Source organism: Chiloscyllium plagiosum, unplaced genomic scaffold, assembly GCF_037043375.1.
Source record: "Chiloscyllium plagiosum isolate Xiang-an unplaced genomic scaffold, Cpla_swu_hap1 HiC_scaffold_23, whole genome shotgun sequence".
NCBI classification, from domain to species: Eukaryota; Metazoa; Chordata; class Chondrichthyes; order Orectolobiformes; family Hemiscylliidae; genus Chiloscyllium; species Chiloscyllium plagiosum.
Genome location: NW_028270161.1, coordinates 59,699,717 through 59,720,260, shown reverse-complemented (window position 1 = coordinate 59,720,260; position 20,544 = coordinate 59,699,717). Strand labels below are relative to the sequence as shown.

The window sequence follows — 20,544 nt, the reverse complement described above, 5'->3', positions numbered from 1 at the left end:
TTGGTGGAGTTGTGGATAGTGAGGAGGGCTGTTGTCGGCTGCAAAGGGGCTTAAATATGATGCAGAGCTGGTGTGAGGAGTGGCAGATGGAGTTCAACCCTATCAAGTGTGAGGTTGTCCATTTTGGAAAGACAAATAAGAATTCGGAATACAGGGTTAACGGTAGGGTTCTTATAAGGTGGAGGAGCAGAGGGATCTTGGGGTCTATGTTCATAGCTCTTTGAAAGTTGCCACTCAGGTGGATAGAGCTTGTAAGATTGAATTCAAGAGCTGTGAGGTGATGTTGCAGCTGTACAGGACGTTGGTAAGGCCACATTTGGAGTACTGTGTGCAGTTCTGGTCGCCTCAATTTAGGAAAGATGTGGAAGCTTTGGAGAGGGTGCAGAGGAGATTTACCAGGATGTTGCCAGGAATGGAGGATAGGTCGTACGAGGATAGGTTGAGAGTGCTAGGCCTTTCTCATTGGAACGGCGAAGGATGAGGGGTGACTTGATAGAGGTTTATAAGATGATCAGGGAAATAGATAGAGTAGACAGTCAGAGACTTTTTCCCCGGGTACAACAGAGTGTTACAAGGGGATATAAATTTAAGGTGAAGGGTGGAGGTATAGGGGGGGATGTTAGGGGTAGGTTCTTTACCCAGAGAGTGGTGGGGGCATGGAATGCGCTGCCAGTGGGAGTGGCAGAGTCAGAATCATTGGTGACCTTTAAGTGGCAATTGGATAGGTACATGGATAGGTGCTTAAGCTAGGACAAATGTTCGGCATAACATCGTGGGCCGAAGGGCCTGTTCTGTGCTGTTTTGTTCTATGTTCTATGTTCTATGTTCTATAAAAGCAAAAGACAAAGTATATAATGTGGCAAAGGGCAGTTGGAAACCAGAGGATGGGGAAGCTCACAAAGACCAACAGTGGGCAACAAAAAAGAAATAAAGAGGGAGAAGATTATATGAGGGTAAGCTCGCCAGTAATATACAGGAAGACTGTAAGAGTTTCTTTCCATATATAAAGGGCCAAAGAGAGGCAAATGTAGACATTGGGTTGCTGGAAAATGATGCTATGAAGATAGAAATGGGGAACAAGCAAATGGGTGAGGAACTGAATAACTACTTTGTTCAGTCTTCATGGTGGAAGACACAAGTAATACCCTAAAAATTCAACAGTGAGGGGGCAGAGCTGACCATGTGGCCATCACCAAGGAGAAGGTGCTGGAAAAATTGAATGGCCTGAAGGTGGATAAATCAGCTGGGCCAGGTGGACTACACTCAAAGGGAGACAGCTGAACAGATAATGGAAGCATAGGTGGTCATCTTTCAGGAATTGCCAGGATCAGGGAGCGTCCCAGAGGACTGAAAAATCGCTGACAAGACATCCCTGTATAAAAAGGAAGTAAGGCAAAAGATGGAAAATTACGGACTGATTAGCAGAAGGATTTCGACAGCTCAGTCATGGGTAATATCCTGGAATCCATTCTGAAGCATGAGATTTCTGAATACTTGGAAAATAGATCAAAGTCAGCATGGTTTCATCAAGGGGAGGGCATGCCTGAAAAATCTGCTAGAATTCTTTAAGGAAATAGCAAGCAGGCTAGACCAAGGACAGCCAAAGGATGCTATCAACATGGACTCCAAGAAGGCGTTTGACAAGCTGCCGTACAGGAGACTATTGAGTAAGATAAAGGCCTTAGTATCAGGGGCAAGATGCTAGCATAGATAGAAGCTTAGCTGTCTGGCAAAAAGCAGAGAAGGCAATAAAAGGGTCCTTTTAAGGATGGCAGCCGGTAACAAGTGGTGTTCCACAAGCCTCAATATTGGGACCACAATTTTTCACTTTATACATTAAAGATCTAGATGAAGGAACTGAGTGCATTCTGCAGATGATACAAAGATAGGCAGAGGGACAGGTAGCCTTGAAGAGGCAGGGAGGCTGCAGAAGGATTTGGACAGCTCAGGAAAGTGGGCAAAGAAGTGGCATATGGAGTACAACGTGGGAAAGTGAGGTCATGCACATTGGGAGGAAGAATAGAAGCATGGACTATTTTCGAAATGGAGAGAAAATTCAGAAGTCTGAAGTGAAAAGAGACTTGGGAATTCTAGTCCAGGATTCTCTCAAGGTAAACTTGTAGGGTAAGTCAGTAGTTAGGAAGGTAGATGCAATGACAGCATTATTTTGAGAGGACTTGAATATACAAGCAGGAATGTCGTGCTGAGGCTCTATAAGACTCTGGTCAGACCACATTTGGAGTACTGTGTGCAGTTTTGGGCCCCATATCTCAAGAAGTTGTACTGGCCTTGGAGCATGTTCAGAGAAGGTTCACAAGAATGGTCCCAGGAATGAAAAGCTTAACATACGAGGAATATTTGAGGACTCTGGGTCTGTACTTGATGGAGTTTAAAAGGATGAGGGAAGGTCTAATTGAAGTTTACAGAATACTGAATGGTCTGGACAGAATAGATGTTGGTAAGATGCTTCCATTAGTAAGAGAGACTAGGACCAAAGAAAATAGCTTTAGAGTAAAGGAAAATCCTTTTAGAATGGAGATAAGGAGTAACACCTTCAGCCAGAGAGTGGCAAATCCATGGAATTCATTTCAACAGAAGGCTGTGGAGGCCAGGTCATTGAGTATATTTAAGATTGAGATAGATAGGTTCTTGATTATCAAGGGGATCAAGGGTTATGGGGAGAAAGTGGGAGAATAGGGTTGAGAAACCTATCAGCCATAATTGAATGGTGGAGCAGAATCGATGGGCTTAATGGCTTAATCTCTGCTCCAACATCTTATGGTCTTATTGCCTTCTGGAAATCCAAGTACAGTACCACACATTCATTGGCTTCTCCTTTACCTACAGCATAAATACTTCTTCAAAGACCTCCAATAAATTTGTTAAACATGATTTTCCGTTGGTTCAGTCAGATTACCTTGAACTTATTTAAGTGCTCTGTGAAAATGTCTTTAATAATAGCTTCTAACATCTGTCATAGGGAAAATGCTAAGTTAAATGGACTGCACGCTGCTATTTTTTGTCTCCCTTCCATTCTGAATAAAAGGTGTTACATTTTCTGTTTTCAAAATTAAGGATACTTTCTCTGAAGTTAAAGAGAACATAGAACAGTACAGGCCCTTTGGCCCACAATGTTGTGCCAAGCATTTATCTTAATCTACGATCAATCTCACCTTCATACCCCTCGATTTAAAGCCATCCATATGCTTGTCCAGCAGTCACTTAAATGTCCCTAATGTCTCTGACTCTACCACCACCGCTGACAGTGCTTTCCATGCATCCACCACTCTGTGTAAAGAACCTACCTTCCTCCAATCACTTTGAAATCATAACCAGTCGTGGTAGCCATTTCTACCCTGGGGAAAAGTCTCTGGCTATCTACTCGATCTCTGCCTCTCATTACCCCATACACTTCTATTAAGTCACCTCTCTTCCTTTTTCTCTCCAGTGTGAAAAGCCCAAGCTCACTCAACCTCTCTTCATAAGACAATCCAGGCAGCATCCTGGTAAATCTCCTGTACATAGAACATTGGATGTTACTGCACAGTACAGGCCCTTCAGCCCTCGATGTTGTGTCAACCCATGAAATTAATCTGATGCCCATCATTCCATTATTATCCATATGTATGTCCAATGCCCATATAAATGCCCTTAACATCAGCGAGTCTACTACTGTTGCAGGCAGGCTGTTCCACCCCCCACTACTCTCCGAGTAAAGAAACTACCCCTGATATCTGTTCTAAATCTATCACCCCTCAATTTAAAGTATGTCCCCTCGTGCTAGCCATTACCATCCGAGGAAAAAGGCCCTCTCACTGTCCACTCTATCTAACCCTCTGATTATCTTATACGTCTCGATTAAGTCACATCTCAACCTTCTTCTCTCCAATGAAAACAGCCTCAGTTCCCTCAGTCTTTCCTCTTAAGACCTTCCTTCCATACCAGGCAACATCCCAGTAAATCTCCTCTGAACCCTTCCTATAATGTGGTGACCAGAACTGTAGCAATACTCCAGGTGCAGCCTTACCAGTGTCTTGTACAGCTGAAGCATAACCTCACGGCTCTGAAACTCAATCCCTCTACCAATAAATGTCAACACACCAAAAGCTTTCTTAACTACCCTACCAACCTAGGTGGCAACTTCCAGAGAATTATGCACCTGAACACCGAGACCTCTCTGTTCATGTACACTGCCAAGAATTTTAACATTAGCCCAGTACTCTGCATTCCTGTTACTTCTTCTGAAGTGAACTACCTCATACTTTTCCACTTTAAACTCCATTTGCCGCTTCTCAGCCCAGCTCTGCATCTTAACTATGTCCCTCTGTAACCCACAACATCCTTCAGCACTATCCACAACTCTGCCTACCTTAGCGTCATCCGCAAATTTACTACACCATTCTTCTACGCCCACATCCAGATCATTTATAAAAATGACAAAGAGCAGTGGCCCCAAAGCAGATCATTGCAGCACACCACTGGTAAACTGAGCTCCAGGATGATCATTTCCCAACAACCACCACCCTCTGTCTTCTTTCAGCTAGCCAATTTATGATCCAAACCACTAGATCATCCTCAAACCCAAAACTCCGTATTTTGTGCAAGAGCCTATCATGTGGAACCTTATCAAACGCTTTACTGAGGTCCATATACACCACATCAACCGCTTCATCCACCTATTTTGTCACTTTCGCAAAGAACTCAATAAGGTTAGTTAGGCATCACTTACATTTCACAGAACCATGTTGACTATTCCTAATCAAATTATTTCTTCCCAGATGATTAGAAATCCTATCTCTTATAACCTTATCTAACACCTTACCTACAACCGAAGTAAGGCTCACTGGCCTATAATTACCAGGGTTGTTCCGACTCCCCTTCTGAAACAAAGGAACATTTGCTCTCCTCCAGTCCTCCAGCACTACTCCTGTCGACAATGATGACATAAAGATCAAAGTAAAAGGCTGTGCACTCTCCTCCCTGGCTTCCCTGAGAATCCAAGGATAAATCCCATCCGGCCCGGGGAGGTCTTACTTATTTTCAGATCTCCCAAAATTGCTAAAACCTCCTCTTGTCAACCACAATCCCATCTAATCTAGTAGCCTGGATCTCTCTATTCTCACTAACATTGCCCTTTTCCAGTGTGAGTACTGACGAAAAGTATTCATTAGACGCTTGCCCTCTGTCCTCAGATTCCACACACAACTCCCCACTACTGTCTTTGATTGGCCGTAATCTTACTCTGGTCATTCTTTTATTCCTGATATACATATAGAAGGCCTTAGGGTTTTCCTTGATCCTATCTGCCAACAACATCTCATGTCCCATCCTGGCTCTTCTTAGCCATCTCCTTAGATCTTCTCTGGCTAATCTATTATTTTCAAGCCCCCTAACTGAGCCTTCATGCCTCATCCTCATACAAACCTTTTTCTTTCTCTTGACAAGAGCTTCAACTTCTTTAGTGACCCACGGCTCCCTCTCTCGACAACTACCTCCCTGCCTGATAGGTACATCTTGCCTAATCACATCATAATTGCCTTTCCCCGGTTATACCTCTTTCCCTGTGGTATATACCTATCCCTGCCCATTGCTATCATAAACATAACCAATGTGTGGTCACTATCGCCAAAGTGCTCACCTACCTCCAAATCTAACACCTGGCCGTGTTCATTCCCCAGTACTAAATCCAATATGGCATTGCTGCTTGTTGGCCTGTCTGTGTCAGAAAACCCTCCTGCAACATTGGACAAATACTGACCCATCTAAACTACTTGATCTATAGTATTCCCAGTCAATATTGGGCAAGTCAAAGTCCCCCATGACAACTATCCTGTTACTCTCGCTCCTATCGAGAATCATCTTTGCTCTCCTTTCCTCTGCATCCCTGGAACAAGTTGAAGGCCAATAGAAAACTCCAACAGGGTGACCTCTTCTTTCATGTTTCTAACCTCAGCCCAAACTACCTCGTGGATGAGTCCTCAAACATTATGTCAGCTGCTGTAACACTACCCTTGATTAACAATGCTACACCTCCCTCCACCACATTTTACAATCTTCTCTGTTCTTGCTGAAGCATCTAAATCCCGGAATCTGCAACAATCATTCCTGTCTCTCCTCTAACCATGTCTCTGAAATGGCCACAACATTGAAATCCCAGGTACCAACCCATGCTGTAAGTTCACCCACCTTATTCTGCATGCTCCTGGCTTTGAAGTACATACATTTCAAACCAATATCCTGATTGCCGATGCCTTCTTGTGACTTTGTAAACCTATCCCTGACGTCACTACCTGCTGTACATTGAAAATACAATTCAGGTTCCCAACCCCTGCTGCATTAGTTTAACACCCATCCCCAAAAAGTATTAGCAAATTTCCCCCCAGGATATTGGTACTCCTCTGGTTCAGGTGAAGATCATCCTGTTTGTACAGTTCCCACCTTCCCCAGAAAGAGTTCCAATTATCCAAGAATGCAAAACCCTCCCTCCTGCACCATCCCTGCAGCTATGTGTTCCGCGCTCTCCCTGTTCCTCACTTCACTAGCATGTGGCACGGGCAACAAACCAGAGATAACGACTCTTTTTGTTCTAGCTCTTAGCTTCCATCCTAGCTCTCTAAATTTCTGCCTTAGATCCCCACCTATGTCATTGGTGCCAATGTGGACCATCACTTGGGGCTTATCACCCTCCCCCTCAAGGATCCCAAAAACACAATCAGAGACATCATGAATCCTAGCACCTGGGAGGCAACACACCAATCGTGAGTTTCTCTTGTTCCCACAAAACCTCATATCTGTCTCCCCAACTATGGAGTCCCCAGTGACTAAAGCACTGCTCCTCTCCCCCCTTCCCCTCTGAACAACAGGAACAGACTGTGCGCAAGAGACCTGTGTCTCATTGCTTACCCCTGGTAAGTCGCCCCCTCCCCCCTCCAACGAGTATCCAAAACGGTTTACTTGTTGTTGAGGGGAACCATCACAGGAGCTCCTTGCACTGACTGCCAATTCCCTTTCTTACCCCTGATGGTAACCCACCTACCTTCTTCAAGTGGCTATGGAGTAATTACCTCCTTGCAAGTCCTCTCAATTACAGACCAGTAAGTCTCACGTCTGTCGTCTGCAAGGTGTTAGAAAGGATTCTGAGGGATAGGATTTATTACCATCTGGAAGAGCATGGCTTGATTAAATGCAGTCAACACGGCTTTGTGAGGGGCAGGTCATGCCTCACAAACCTTATTGAGTACTTTGAGGATGTGACGAGAAAAGTTGATGAGGGTCAAGCTGTGGATGTAGTGTATATGGACTTCAGCAAGGCATTTGATAAGGTTTTCCATGGTAGGCTCATTCAGAAGGTCAGGAGGAATGGGATACAAGGGAACTTAGCTGTCTGGATACAGAATTGGCTGGCCAACAGAAGACACAAGTGGTAGTAGAAGGAAAATATTCTGCCTGGAAGTCTGTGGTGAGTGGTGTTCCACAGGGCTCTGTCCTTGGGCCTCTACTGTCTGTAATTTTAATTAATGACTTGGATGAGGGGATTGAAGGATGGGTCAGCAAGTTTGCAGATGACACAAAGGTTGGAGGTGTCATTGACAGTATAGAGAACTGTTGTAGGCTGCAGCGGGACATTGACAGGATGCAGAGATGGGCTGAGAGTTGGCAGATGAAATTCAACCTGGATAAATGCGAGGTGATGCATTTTGGAAGGTCGAATTTGAAAGCTGAGTACAGGATTAAGGATAGGATTCTTGGCAGTGTGGAGGAACAGAGGATCTTGGTCTGCAGGTACATAGATCCCTTAAAATGGCCACCCAAGTGGACAGGGCTGTTAAGAAAGCCTATGGTGTTTTGGCTTTCATTAACAGGGGGATTGAGTTTAAGAGTCGTGAGATCTTATTGCAGCTCTATAAAACTTTGGTTAGACCGCACTTGGAATACTGCGTCCAGTTCAGGTCGCCCTATTATAGGAAAGATGTGGATGCTTTGGAGAGGGTTCAGAGGAGGTTTCCCAGGCTGCTGCCTGGACTGGAGGGCTTATCTTATGAAGAGAGGTTGACTGAGCTCGGACTTCTTTCATTGGAGAAAAGGAGGAGGAGACGGGACCTAATTGAGGTATACAAGATAATGAGAGGCATAGATAGAATCGATAGCTAGAGACTATTTCCCAGGACAGAAATGACTAACACGAGGGCTCATAGTTTTAAGCTGGTTGGAGGAAAGTATAGAGGGGATGTCAGAGGTGGGTTCTTTACACAGAGAGTTGTGAGAGCTTGGAATGCGTTGCCAGCAGCAGTTGTGGAAGCAAGGTCAGTGGGGACATTTAAGAGTCTACTGGACATGCATATGGTCACAGAGATTTGAGGGTGCATACATGAGGATCAGTGGTCGGCACAACATCGTGGGCTGAAGGGCCTGTTCTGTGCTGTACTGTTCTTTGTTCTATGTTCTATGTTCTAACCCCTTCTGCCTCCCAAATGATCTGAAGTTCATCCAGCTCCAGCTCCAGTGCCCTAACAGGTTCTTGAGGAGCTGGAGTTGGATGCACTTCCCACAAATGAAGTCAGCAGAGACACTAGAGGTGACCCTTACCTCCCACATATTGCAGGAGCTGAAAATGTGTTGCTGGAAAAGTGCAGCAGGCCAGGCAACATCCAGGGAACAGGAGAATCGACGTTTCGGGCATAAGCCCTTCTTCAGGAATGAGGAAAGTGTGTCCAGCAGGCTAAGATAAAAGGTAGGGAGGAGGGACTTGGGGGAGGGGCGTTGGAAATGCGATAGGTGGAAAGAGGTCAAGGTGAGGATGATAGGTCAGACTGGGGTGGGGGCGGAGATGTCGGGAAGAAGATTGCAGGTTAGGAAGGCGGTGCTGAGTTCGATGGATTTGACTGAGACAAGGTGGGGGGAGGGGAAATGAGGAAACTGGTGAAATCAGAGTTCATCCCTTGTGGTTGGAGGGTTCCTAGCCGGAAGATGAGGCGCTCTTCCTCCAACCGTCGTGTTGTTGTGGTCTGGCGATGGAGGAGTCCAAAGACCTGCATATCCTTGGTGGAGTGGGAGGGGGAGTTGAAGTGTTGAGCCACAGGGTGGTTGGGTTGGTTGGTCCGGGTGTCCCAGAGGTGTTCTCTGAAACGCTCCGCAAGTAGACGGCCTGTCTCCCCAATATAGAGGAGGCCACATCGGATGCAGAGGATGCAATAGATGATGTGTGTGGAGGTGCAGGTGAATTTGTGGCTGATATGGAAGTTTCCTTTGTGGCCTGGGAGGGAGGTGAGGGTGGGAGGTGTGGGCGCAAGTCTTGCACCGCCTGCGGTTGCAGGGGAAGGTGCCGGGAGTGGAGGTTGGGTTGGTGGGGGGTTTGGATCTGACGAGGGAGTCACGGAGGGAGTGGTCTTTACGGAATGCTGATGGGGAGGGGAGGGAAATATATCCTTGGTGGTGGGGTCCGTTTGGAGGTGGCGGAAATGACGGCGGATGATGCGCTGTACATGGAGATTGGTGAGGTGGTAGGTGAGGACCAGTGGGGTTCTGTCCTGGTGGCGGTTGGAGGGGCGGGGCTCAAGGGCGGAGGAGCGGGAAGTGGAAGAGATGCGGTGGAGGGCATCGTTGACCACGTCGGGGGGGAAATTGCGGTCCTTGAAGAAGGAGGCCATCTGGGTTGTACGTTTTTGGAACTGGTCCTCCTGGGAGCAGATGCGGCGGAGATGAAGGAATTGGGAGAATGGGATGGCATTTTTACAGGGGGCAGGGTGGGAGGAACCTGACTGCCCCGGCCGACCCATTGTCTCCGCCTGCTCCTGCCCCACCGAACTCATCTCCGCAAATTCACCTGCACCTCCACACACATCATCTATTGCATCCTCTGCACCAGATGTGGCCTCCTCTATATTGGGGAGACAGGCCGCCTACTTGCGGAGCGTTTCAGAGAACACCTCTGGGACACCCGGACCAACCAAACCAACCACCCCATGGCTCAACACTTCAACTCCCCTTCCCACTCCACCAAGGATATGCAGGTCTTTGGACTCCTCCATCGCCAGACCACAACAACTTGACGGTTGGAGGAAGAGCGCCTCATCTTCCGCCTAGGAACCCTCCAACCACAAGGGATGAACTCGGATTTCACCAGTTTCCTCATTTCCCCTCCCCCCACCTTGTCTCAGTCAAATCCATCGAACCCAGCACCGCCTTCCTAATCTGCAATCTTCTTCCCGACCTCTCCGCCCCCACCCCAGTCTGACCTATCACCCTCACCTTGATCTCTTTCCACCTATCGCATTTCCAACGCCCCTCCCCCAAGTCCCTCCTCCCTACCTTTTATCTTAGCCTGCTGGACACACTTTCCTCATTCCTGAAGAAGGGCTTATGCCCGAAACGTCGATTCTCCTGTTCCCTGGATGCTGCCTGATCTGCTGCGCTTTTCCAGCAACACATTTTCAGCTCTGATCTCCAGCATCTGCAGACCTCACTTTCTCCTCACATAGTGCAGGAGGAACATTCAACTGCCCTAACCTCTATTCCCACTATTCTAAATTCTTAATTAGACCGCTGAAAAAAATGAAACATGAAAGAAAACACTTGTCACCTTACTAACCTACGTACAGAATTTTTCTTTTGCTTAGAGGCGAAGGATGGGTGGGAGACACTACCCAAGTAGTGTTTCGGATAAAGCAACCACCCAAAAATGTAACCTTGCGACCTCTCTGAATGCTTCCAGCAACTGAACAATGCCCGACCTAAAAGTAAATACTTTACACTGTATACTCACATATCCTGACAGGCTCTGCTGTTCTCTCGTGACCTTGTGACCTCTCCAACTGCCTCCAGCAACTAAACAACACTCGACCTAAAAGTACCCTCTCTAAAACATCTACACTTTTCCTATAATGAGGTGACCAGAACTGGACACATGTTTTCCAAGTGTGATCTGACCAGTATTTTATAGAGCTACAACAAAACCTCGCAGCTCTTAAACTCAATCCCCTTGTTAATGAAAGCCAAAACACCATATGCCTTCTTAACAACCCTATTAACGTGGGTGGCAACTTTGAGGGATCTATGTATATGGACACCAAGATCCCAAAGTTCCTCCACACTGCCAAGAATCCTGTCTTCAACCCTGTATTCAACGTTCAAATTCGACCTTCCAAAATCAATCACTTAACATTTGTCCAGGTTGAATTCCATCTGCCACTTCTCAGCCCAGTACTGCATCCTGTCAATCATGTTGTAGCCTGCAAAGCCCTCAACACAATCTACAACACCATCGATCATTGTGCCATTGGCAAACTTACTAATACACCCTTCCACTTCTTCATCCAAGTCATTTATAAAAACTACAAAGAGCAGAGACCCAAGAATAGATCCCTGCGGGACACCACTGGCCACGCACCTCCAGGCGGAATACTTTCCATCCACTACCACTCACTGTCTTCTTTCAGCCAGCCAATTCTATATCCAAACAGCCAAACCTCCCTGTATCCCATACCTCTTAACTTTCTGAAAGAGCCTACCGTGGGGAACCTTATCAAATGCTTTACTGAAATCCACATACACCAGATTCACTGCTCGACCTTCATCAACTTGTCTCAGTACATCCTCAAAGAACTCAATAAGGCTGGTGAGACATGACATGCCCCTCACAAAGCCATGCTGAGTATCTTTAATCAAACTATGTTTTTCCAAATAGTCATAAATCCTATCTTTCAGAATCCTTTTCAGTACCTTGCTTACCACAGACGTAACCCTGACTGGTCTGTAACTCCCACGGATTACCCTATTCCCCTTCTTGAACAGAAGAACAACATTAGCCTCCCTCTAGTCAACCAGTACAAGTCCCGTGGAGAGTGAGGATGCAAAGATCATCGCCAGAGGCGTAACAATCTCATTCCTCGCTTCCCACAGTAACCTTGGATATATCTGGGAATTATCTATCTTGATGCTTCCCAGAATTTCTAGCACATCCACTTTCTTGGAGGGAACCTGTTCAAGCCTATTAACCTGGTCCCTGGTGTTCTCACAATCAACAAGGTCCCGCTCTCTCGTGAATACTGAAGCAAAAAACTCATTTAGGGCCTCCTTTATCTCTTCAGATTACAAGCACAAGTTCCCTCCACTATGCCTGATCAGCCCTAACCTCTCTCTGATCATTCTCTTATTCCTGACATACGTGTAGAACGCCTTTGGGTTTTCCCTAAACCTTCCCACCAAGACTTTCTCATGCCCCCTAGCTCTCCTCAGTCCATTTTTAAGTTCTTTCTTACCTATCCTGTAATCTTCTAAAGCTGTGCCAGATTCATGCTTCCTCAACCTTAAGTAAGCTTCCTTTTTCCTTTTTACGAGAAGCTCCTCTGCTCTTGTCATCCAAGGTTCCTTCACCTTACCATTTCTTGCCTGTCTTGGTGGGACAAAGTTATCCAACACTTGCAACAAGTGCTTCTTAAACAGCCTCCACATTTCCGTTGTGCCTTTCCCGCACAACAATTGTTCCCAATTTATACTCCATAGCTCCTGTCTAAGAGCAGTAGAATTTCCCCTCCCCCAATTAAATACCTTCCCATACTGTCAGCTCCTGTCCCTCTCCATGGCTATGATAAAGGTGAGGCAGTTGTGGTCACCATCACCGAAATTTTCTCCCACCAAGAGATCCGACACCATGCCTGGCTCATTGCCCCGCACCAAATCTAATATGGCCTCTCCCTTACTCAGCCCATCTACATATTGAGTTAGGAATCCCTCCTGGACACACCTAAGTAAATCAGCTCCATCCAGATCATCTGCACTAAGGAGGTTCCAAGCAATACTGGGGAAGTTGAAGTCACCCATAACAATAACTTTGTTACATCTGCACCTTTCCAAGATCTTCTGCCCAGTCTGTTCTTCCATCTCTCTGCTGCAATTGGGGGGTCTATTAGAAACACCTAATAAAGTGACTACTCCTTTCCTGTTCCTGACTTTCACTCAGTTGACAAACCCTCCTCAATAACTTTCTTTTCTGCAGCTGTGCTGGACTCTCCAATTATCAATGCTACTCCCCTCTTCTTTTAACCCCCTCCCTGTTCTTTGTAGAAGGTCTAAGCTCTGGAACATCCAGCTACCTTTCCTGCCCTTGAGAAATCCATGTCTCCCTTAAGGGCACAACATTGTAGTTCCAAGCACTGATCCATGCTCTAAAGATCATCACTCTTATTCCTGACACTCCTTGCATTGAAACAGACACACTTTAATCCATCCCTTTGCCCTGTCAACTGTGCATCTTTCCTGACAGACTCTCTGCATTCCATTTCTGCCCGTTTAACAACTACCCTCTCCTCTGATCTGTAGTTCTGGTTCTCATCCCCGAAGTGCACTAGCAAAGCTGCTGCCCAGGACATTGATGCCCCTTCAGTTTAGAGTGATTGAGTTTCGGAGCCATGAGGTCATGTTCAAGCTGTACAAAACTCTGGTGCAGCCTCACTTGGAGTATTGCATACAGTTCTGGTCGCCGTATTATAGGAAGGACATGGAAGCATTGGAAAGACCGCAGAGGAAACTTATTAGGATGGAGGGAAGGTCTTATGAGGAAAAGCTGAGGGACTTGAGGCTGGTTTCATTACAGAGAATAAGGTTAAGAGGTTATTTAATAGAGACATACAAGAAGATCAGAGGATTAGATAGAGTGAACAGTGAGAGCCTTTTTCCTCACAATGTGCACATTTTGTTTTCAAAACTCTGATTGCACATAGTATTTTTTACATTGCATTTAAGGACGGATAAGAGAATATTATTTGTATATTGCTTTAATCCCAACTATATACAGGTAAAAGATATTAATGGGCAGCCATAGGGCTAAGAGGATTCCTGTGGTTGTATACATATGAACTGCATTGTTTCTATCTGTAAGTAAAAGCTTGTAAGTAATAAAACCAGTTCAAACAGAAAATCATATAAGAAAGAATAACCAGAAGGATCATGCCCCACCTGCCCAGGAAGTGTGGCATAGCATATTGATCGATTAAAATAATTATTACAGAAGATAGTTGCACTAAATGCAGAACAAACCCCGACATTTCAGCATAAGATCCCACCGCAGAGGCTCTTTGATGCCTGAAGTATCCACAGGAAAATCACTCCCAAGATATGGAAAACTTTTATATATTTTCTGCTCACCTACCAAAAAAACTTTGATTGTACCTCAACCTCCACTCTGAAATTTAACAGTCGTATGAAAAAAGAAAATTAATTTCATTCATATCACTTATTTCACACCCTCATGTAGTCACAAATTGCTCCACAGACAATGAGCTGTTTCATTGAAGTGTAACTATGACTGTTTTGCAGATTTGCCAGTTTACAAATAAAAGATATGTATGTTCAGCTAAAGCAATTTTTTTATCATAGCTATAACCTTGTTGTCAATGAATATCAATATCTTAAATTTTAATAACAGGATCCTATAACAATGGTATGCATTTGTGGTAACATCTCAAATTACATTAAATTTTCTGAGTATGTTTCAACAAAATCAAAGAACTGAAAAACATTGAACACTTTATTTGTACAGTATTAGCACTGATCACCTCAAGTAGTTGATATTTGGTAGACTGGTCCTGTTCCTTGCTGTACAGATACATCACTTTTTGAATTAGAAACATAGCCTTCAACATGCTGTTCTTCCTGACTTTCTTTAAGATGTCTGCCTCTGATTGGACATAAACGAAAAGCATTACAAACCGGTTATGAATCCACTTCTACAAATTTCAGAAGTGTCATGAATTATATTTTACATATTTTCTGCAAATTCCATTAAAAAGTTAAACAAGCTTTTATAAATGATAATTCTATCATTTGAATATTTATACAATAAGATGAAGCAACATAACAAAAAAAGAAAACATTTTCAATGCAGAAGGAGAGCAGTCAGCTCTATCAGGTCTATGTCACCTCTCGATGAAGTATTCCAGTCAGCCTATACTTCTATGTACCCTTTGAGCACACTTTTTCAAGTGTTCTCTAACTTGCTTGCTCAAATCATTGGTCACGTTTGCTTCTGCAATTCTCATGGCCAGCATTTTCCAGGTTATTTCAAATTGCTAGGTGAAAATTTTCTTCTCCACATCCCTCTGCATTACTAGCTCAAAATCTTAAACCTGTGTTCCCTGTAGTGAAACTGCACATCTCCAGTAATATCCTCTGTTCCCAAAACAACTCCAACTTCTCTAACCTAACCTTGCAGCTAAAGTTCCTCATTCCTGGATAGTATTCTGGGAAATCTCTCTATACCTTTACCAGGAGGCTGGTTGGTTAAGTGGTCTGGATAGCCCATTTACATTAGATTGATGACAATAGCCCAAACTTTGTCCCATGTTCCAGCTGGGGTGGATTTGGCATCTGATTCCTTGCCCTACTATGGTGGAGGTTATGCAATATGGGTCAAATCCTGCCTTCAAGCAGAGTACTTATGAATAAAAATGAAGATACTTAATTAATTCAAATCTCCACAAGTTCCTATTAATAGTTTTGTCCGATTGATTGTTAAAAACTTCACCACCACTGACGTTAAATTACATGTAACTTGTATATTAGGAGTGTCCTTACACCCTTCTGAAGTAACAGTGTCACATTTACTACTCTAAATTCTTGGGACTCTTCTACCTAGGCAAAATTGAAAGACGGCAAGCCCTTCTGTTATTTCCACTCCATTTCCTTCAGCAACGTGTGAAGTCATCCAGATTATGAGAGTTATCCACTTTATACACAGCCAGTCTTTCCAAAATCTCCTGCCACTCAATTCTTACCCTATTGGTTACCTCCACCATCACCATTTCTGCCAACATATTATGAGATTCCTCTTCCTTCATAAACACTGACACAAAATATTCACTCGGCACTCACATTTTGCTCTTTTCTTCCAAGCATATTATTCAGCCCCTTTGTGCCAAGCAGCATCCACAACACTTCATACCTATCCAACTGAAATGTAAATACCATAAAGGTTTCTTGCGTTTCCTTTTATGGTGACTGCCACTCTATTCTCATCTTCTTGCTTTTCCACTCTTCTTTTCTTCTTCACCTACCCTCTTAGCATTTCTGTTTTGGTTCTTGTTTGATTAATTCAATTAGCGTGCATCGTACAGCCTCTTTTTATTGCTTCATTGCTTGTTTTGTTTTCTTCATTACACAAAGAGCCTTGGTGAGATTCCATCTTATCACATTGAAATTAGCCATCTTCCAAGATAATGTTCCACTTATGATTCATCCTAGCTGTCTTCTAATACTGGTCCAAACCTCCGCTTATAATGATTACTCTTAACTACTTGATCTAACCCATTCACCACCAACAATTCCAGCAATGCTTACTTTTGTGCTTCACTAAGCGCATGCTGATCAGCAAGTTCTCCTGAACACATGTCAGAACATTCTCCCCCTCATGTTTTACTCTAGGAATAACCCAACCAATAATTGGATAATTCAGACACCACTATCAACATTCCACAGTTCTTGCAAATCTTTGTAACTTTCTTGTACATTTGCTCCTCCAATACTTTTCTCTATCACTCTCCTACATTAGTTCAAGGCCTATAAAATACTTCTATTTGTGTGATCAGAAACCTTTTGCTTCTCAACTCCAAATAGATTTTCTCCATGTCTAATCAAGGACAACCCCTCTTTTCCATACCACACGTGTCTCCTAATCAGTACTGCCAACCTATCTCCTTTTTTTGTCTTCTCCATCTTTTCTAAACATATTGTGTCCTATATTCTACAGCTAATAATCTGTCTTAGTTACAAAACTGAGATTCAATGTTAACTCGAATATTGTGTCCCATTCTGGGTACTGCATTTTAGAAAGAATGTAAAGACTTTAGAGAGGTCCAAAAAGATGATTTATGAAAATGGTTCCAGAAATGAGGGACATCAGTTACTTGGATAGCCAAATATTGATCTCTTGAGAGAAGGGTCAGTGAAGATATAATAGCTTTCCAAATAATGAAAGGCTAGACAAGGTTTAGGTGAGAAGACACTGTTCCCATCAGCAGGTGGTCAAGAACCAAGAAGCACTACTTTCAATGATTGGCAAAATAACTAACTTGAGGAAAGATTTTCCATGCAGCAAGTTCTTAGAATCTAGAACACACCACATGGCAATGTGTTAGAGACAATATTTGGAGATTTCATAGCAGAATTTGATAAAAATCTGAAGGGAATGAAATTTTAGGGCAATAGGATAAGAGCAGGGGAGTGAGACCAGCTGGGTTGCTCTTGTCGAAAGTTGGTTTAGGCATGGTGAGTTGGTTGTGCTCCTTTTATGCTGTAATCATTCCGTGAATCTATAAATCCCATCTATGTTTCCCTCACATTTTAAAGCATAACACTGCAACACAAGTTGTGTTTGATGATTTCTGCAGCCTATTCTGTTTTGACTTACCTTTTAAAATGGTAAAGCCATAATTTTCATCAGTCCCAATGGTTTCTTGACTGGTTGTGTTTTCAGAATTCAGTAGCTCTATGGTGAGGAAAAAAGGAAAAGTTGAGGGCATCAAAAATGTATTATTAAACTTGTGATTCTTTTTTGTCACAGATATTGATTTACTGACTCCCTTTTATTCCAATGATTTTGGACTATCACACACACAAATGTTGAAGTACATACTTTAGCCAATTTTACTTAGCTGCTTTCTTTCTTTCTGTTAAGGCTTGTCTGCAATATTGTGTCCAGTTCTGGTTGCCCAGTTACAGAAGATATCAGGGTTCAGATGTTTTATAAAGAAAGGCTGGAGAGGCTGGGACTTTTTTCACTGGAGCGCAGGAGGTTGAGAGGTGACCTGATAGAAGTTTATGAAATTATGAGCAGTATAGATAAAGTTAATGGTAGTAGTTTTTTTTTCCCTAAGATGGGGAATTTCAAGACAAGAGGGCACATTAAAGGTGAGATGAGAGAGATTTTAAAAAAGACATGAGGCAAATTTTTTTACACAGAGAGTGGCTCGAATGTGAAATGAACTTCCTGAGGAAGTGGTGGATGCTGATACAATTACAACATTTAAAAGACATTTGGATGGATACATGAATAGGAAAGGTTTGGATGGATATGGGCCAGAAGCAGGCAGGCAGGACTAGTTCAGTTTGGGATTATGTTCGACATGGATGAGTTGGACTGACTGTGTGACTGTATGACTCTATGCTGCTCGTTTTCTAGATATGTAAAAGATGATTTTTGAAGTAACTCTGTAGAGGCCGGTATTCCGTAACAAAGTCACCCTTTATCTGTATATGGAGAGTCTTTGACTCTGACCCAGCTCCCTCAGAGCCAGCTCTCAGAGTGAACAGGATATCTGACACTTTTGCTTTTCTTTTGTTCTTTTTTCTCTTCTTTTTTCTGACATAATCCCCCACACTACCACTGTGCAACAGTAATGCTTATATTCTCCCCAAATCACCAGTGGTTGTGTGCGTAGTGACTCAGTGAAGAAAGACACCATTGTGCAAGAATTTCATTCTGTATTTTCCACCATCAGGAAAACACCTACGTGGCTCGTGAAACAGTAATAAAGACTGATAAGGGAAATCCTTTCGTGAAACACTCTTCTTTTTTTCCCTTTTTATTTTTATTTTTAAACCCCCCCATACTACTGCCTATCTGGGGTAGTGCTTATTTTTTCCCCAGCACCCATGTTGTGCCTGTGCAGGTGTGACTCTTATTCTTATCTGTCTCTTTTTTTTAACCCCCACACTACCACCTAACTGTGGTAGTGCTTATTTTTTTTCCCCAGCACCCATGTTGTGTGCAGGTGTGATTTTTTTTGTTCTTTTAACAACTCCAGGGTGTTGGTCGACACCACGTGCTCCTTCTCCAAGGACACCCGGGCCCTAAGACTCCTGTTTATTTTTTTTTTCAAAAACAGTGAAGGGGAGGGTAGGGACTAAATCAAAATAGATATTTATATTATTGATAGTCAACCTCCTGTTTACATATTTTGTTTCCCCCTTCTTAACCTCCACACTACCACCTAAGTGCGGTAGTGCTTATTTTTTTTTCCCCAGCACCCATGTTGTGTGCAGGTGTGAGATATTATCTGTCCGCCACAGCTCCCTGATTGGACAAGATTAACAGCCCCAATCAGGGTACTCATATTCTATGAGGTTCACTTGGCTGAACTAATTACAGTCATGACAGACAGGACCAGATCATTCTGCACCCAAAGTCTGATATTGTCAGCTGTGACTGGAAGTGTGTCCAGAAAACGTAAAACCATGACAGACACTTCCACTGGTGGTACTACCAGTGGAGTATCTGCCAATGAAAAGTGGTTCAATGCTTCTACATTCACTATCTGATTTCCTGGACAGTGTTCTAACTTGTAATTATACACAATTCAGCCTGAAGCCATGGCGGACGATGCCTTGTCCTCTTTAATCAGACCCGGTAGGGGTTTGTGGTGCATTATTATCACAAATTTTTGTCCATAAAGATATTAACATAGAAACGTAGGAGCAGGAGGCGGCCACTCAGCCCTTCAAGCCTGTTCCACCATTCATCACAATCATGGCTGATCATCCAACTCAATAACCTAATCCTGCTTTCTCCCCGTTACCTTTGATCCCATTCGTCCCAAGTGCTATATCTAGCCACCAATTGAATGCATTCAATTTTTTGGCATCAACTACTTCGTGTGGTAATGAATTCCACAGGTTGACCACTCTTTAGGTAAAGAAATGTCTCCTCATCTCCACCCTAAGTGGTCTACCCCAAATCCTCAGATTGTGACCCCGGGTTCTGGAAACACCCACCATCCTTCGTGCATCTACCCTGTTAGAATTCTATAAGTCTCTGTCGACTCCCCCTCATTTATCTGAACTCCAGTGAAACAATCCTAACCGAGTCAATCTCTCCTCATACGTCAGCCTGGTAAACTGCATTCCCTCGAGAGCAAGAGCACTCTTCCTCAGAGATCAAAACTGCACACAATACAGGGCTTCACTAGAGCCCTGCATAACTGCAATAACAGATCCCTGTTTCTGTACTCAAAAGCTTTCGCAATGAGGGCCAACACACCATTTGCCTTCTTTACCACCTGCAGCAACTGCATATTTACTATCAGCGAATAGCGTGAAGAGACACTCTGGCCCCACTGCACACTCCCCTCTCCCAATTTACAGCATTCAGGTAGTAATCTGCCTTCTTGTTTTTGCTTCCAAAGTGAATAACCTCACATTCATCCAAATTATATTGCATCTGCTATTGATTTGCTCACTTAACTAACCTGTCCAGATCATGCTGGAGGATCTCTGCATCCTCGTCCCAGTTCACCCTCCCACCCACCTACAAACTTTGAGTTGCTACATTTTGTTCCCTCATCCAAATCATTAATATAGATTTTGAATAGCTGGAGTCCCAGCACTGATCCGTGTGGCGCCCCACTATTTACAGAGAAACTTCGATTATCTGAAGGTGATTTGGCAGGCAGTTTTTCGTTTGGGATAATTGATTAATCAGATAATTCATTTGACCTTAAACAAAGGAAGCCGTACTGCACTTAATTGCATTAAAAAGTATGTTTTTATTTCATT

General features: G+C 43.7%; 1 protein-coding gene across 1 annotated transcript in view; it reads right to left on the bottom strand.

Annotated features, from left to right (window-relative positions):
- Positions 1-20,544, bottom strand: part of cfap54 (cilia and flagella associated 54) — a 527,984-nt gene that overhangs the window by 382,231 nt on the left and 125,209 nt on the right. Inside the window, exons 19-20 of the mRNA XM_087999737.1 lie at positions 17,402-17,479; positions 14,553-14,674 (exon numbers count right to left, since the gene is read on the bottom strand). Coding sequence (XP_087855863.1) covers positions 14,553-14,674; positions 17,402-17,479 — 200 coding nt within the window. The remainder of the gene's footprint in view (positions 1-14,552; positions 14,675-17,401; positions 17,480-20,544) is intronic.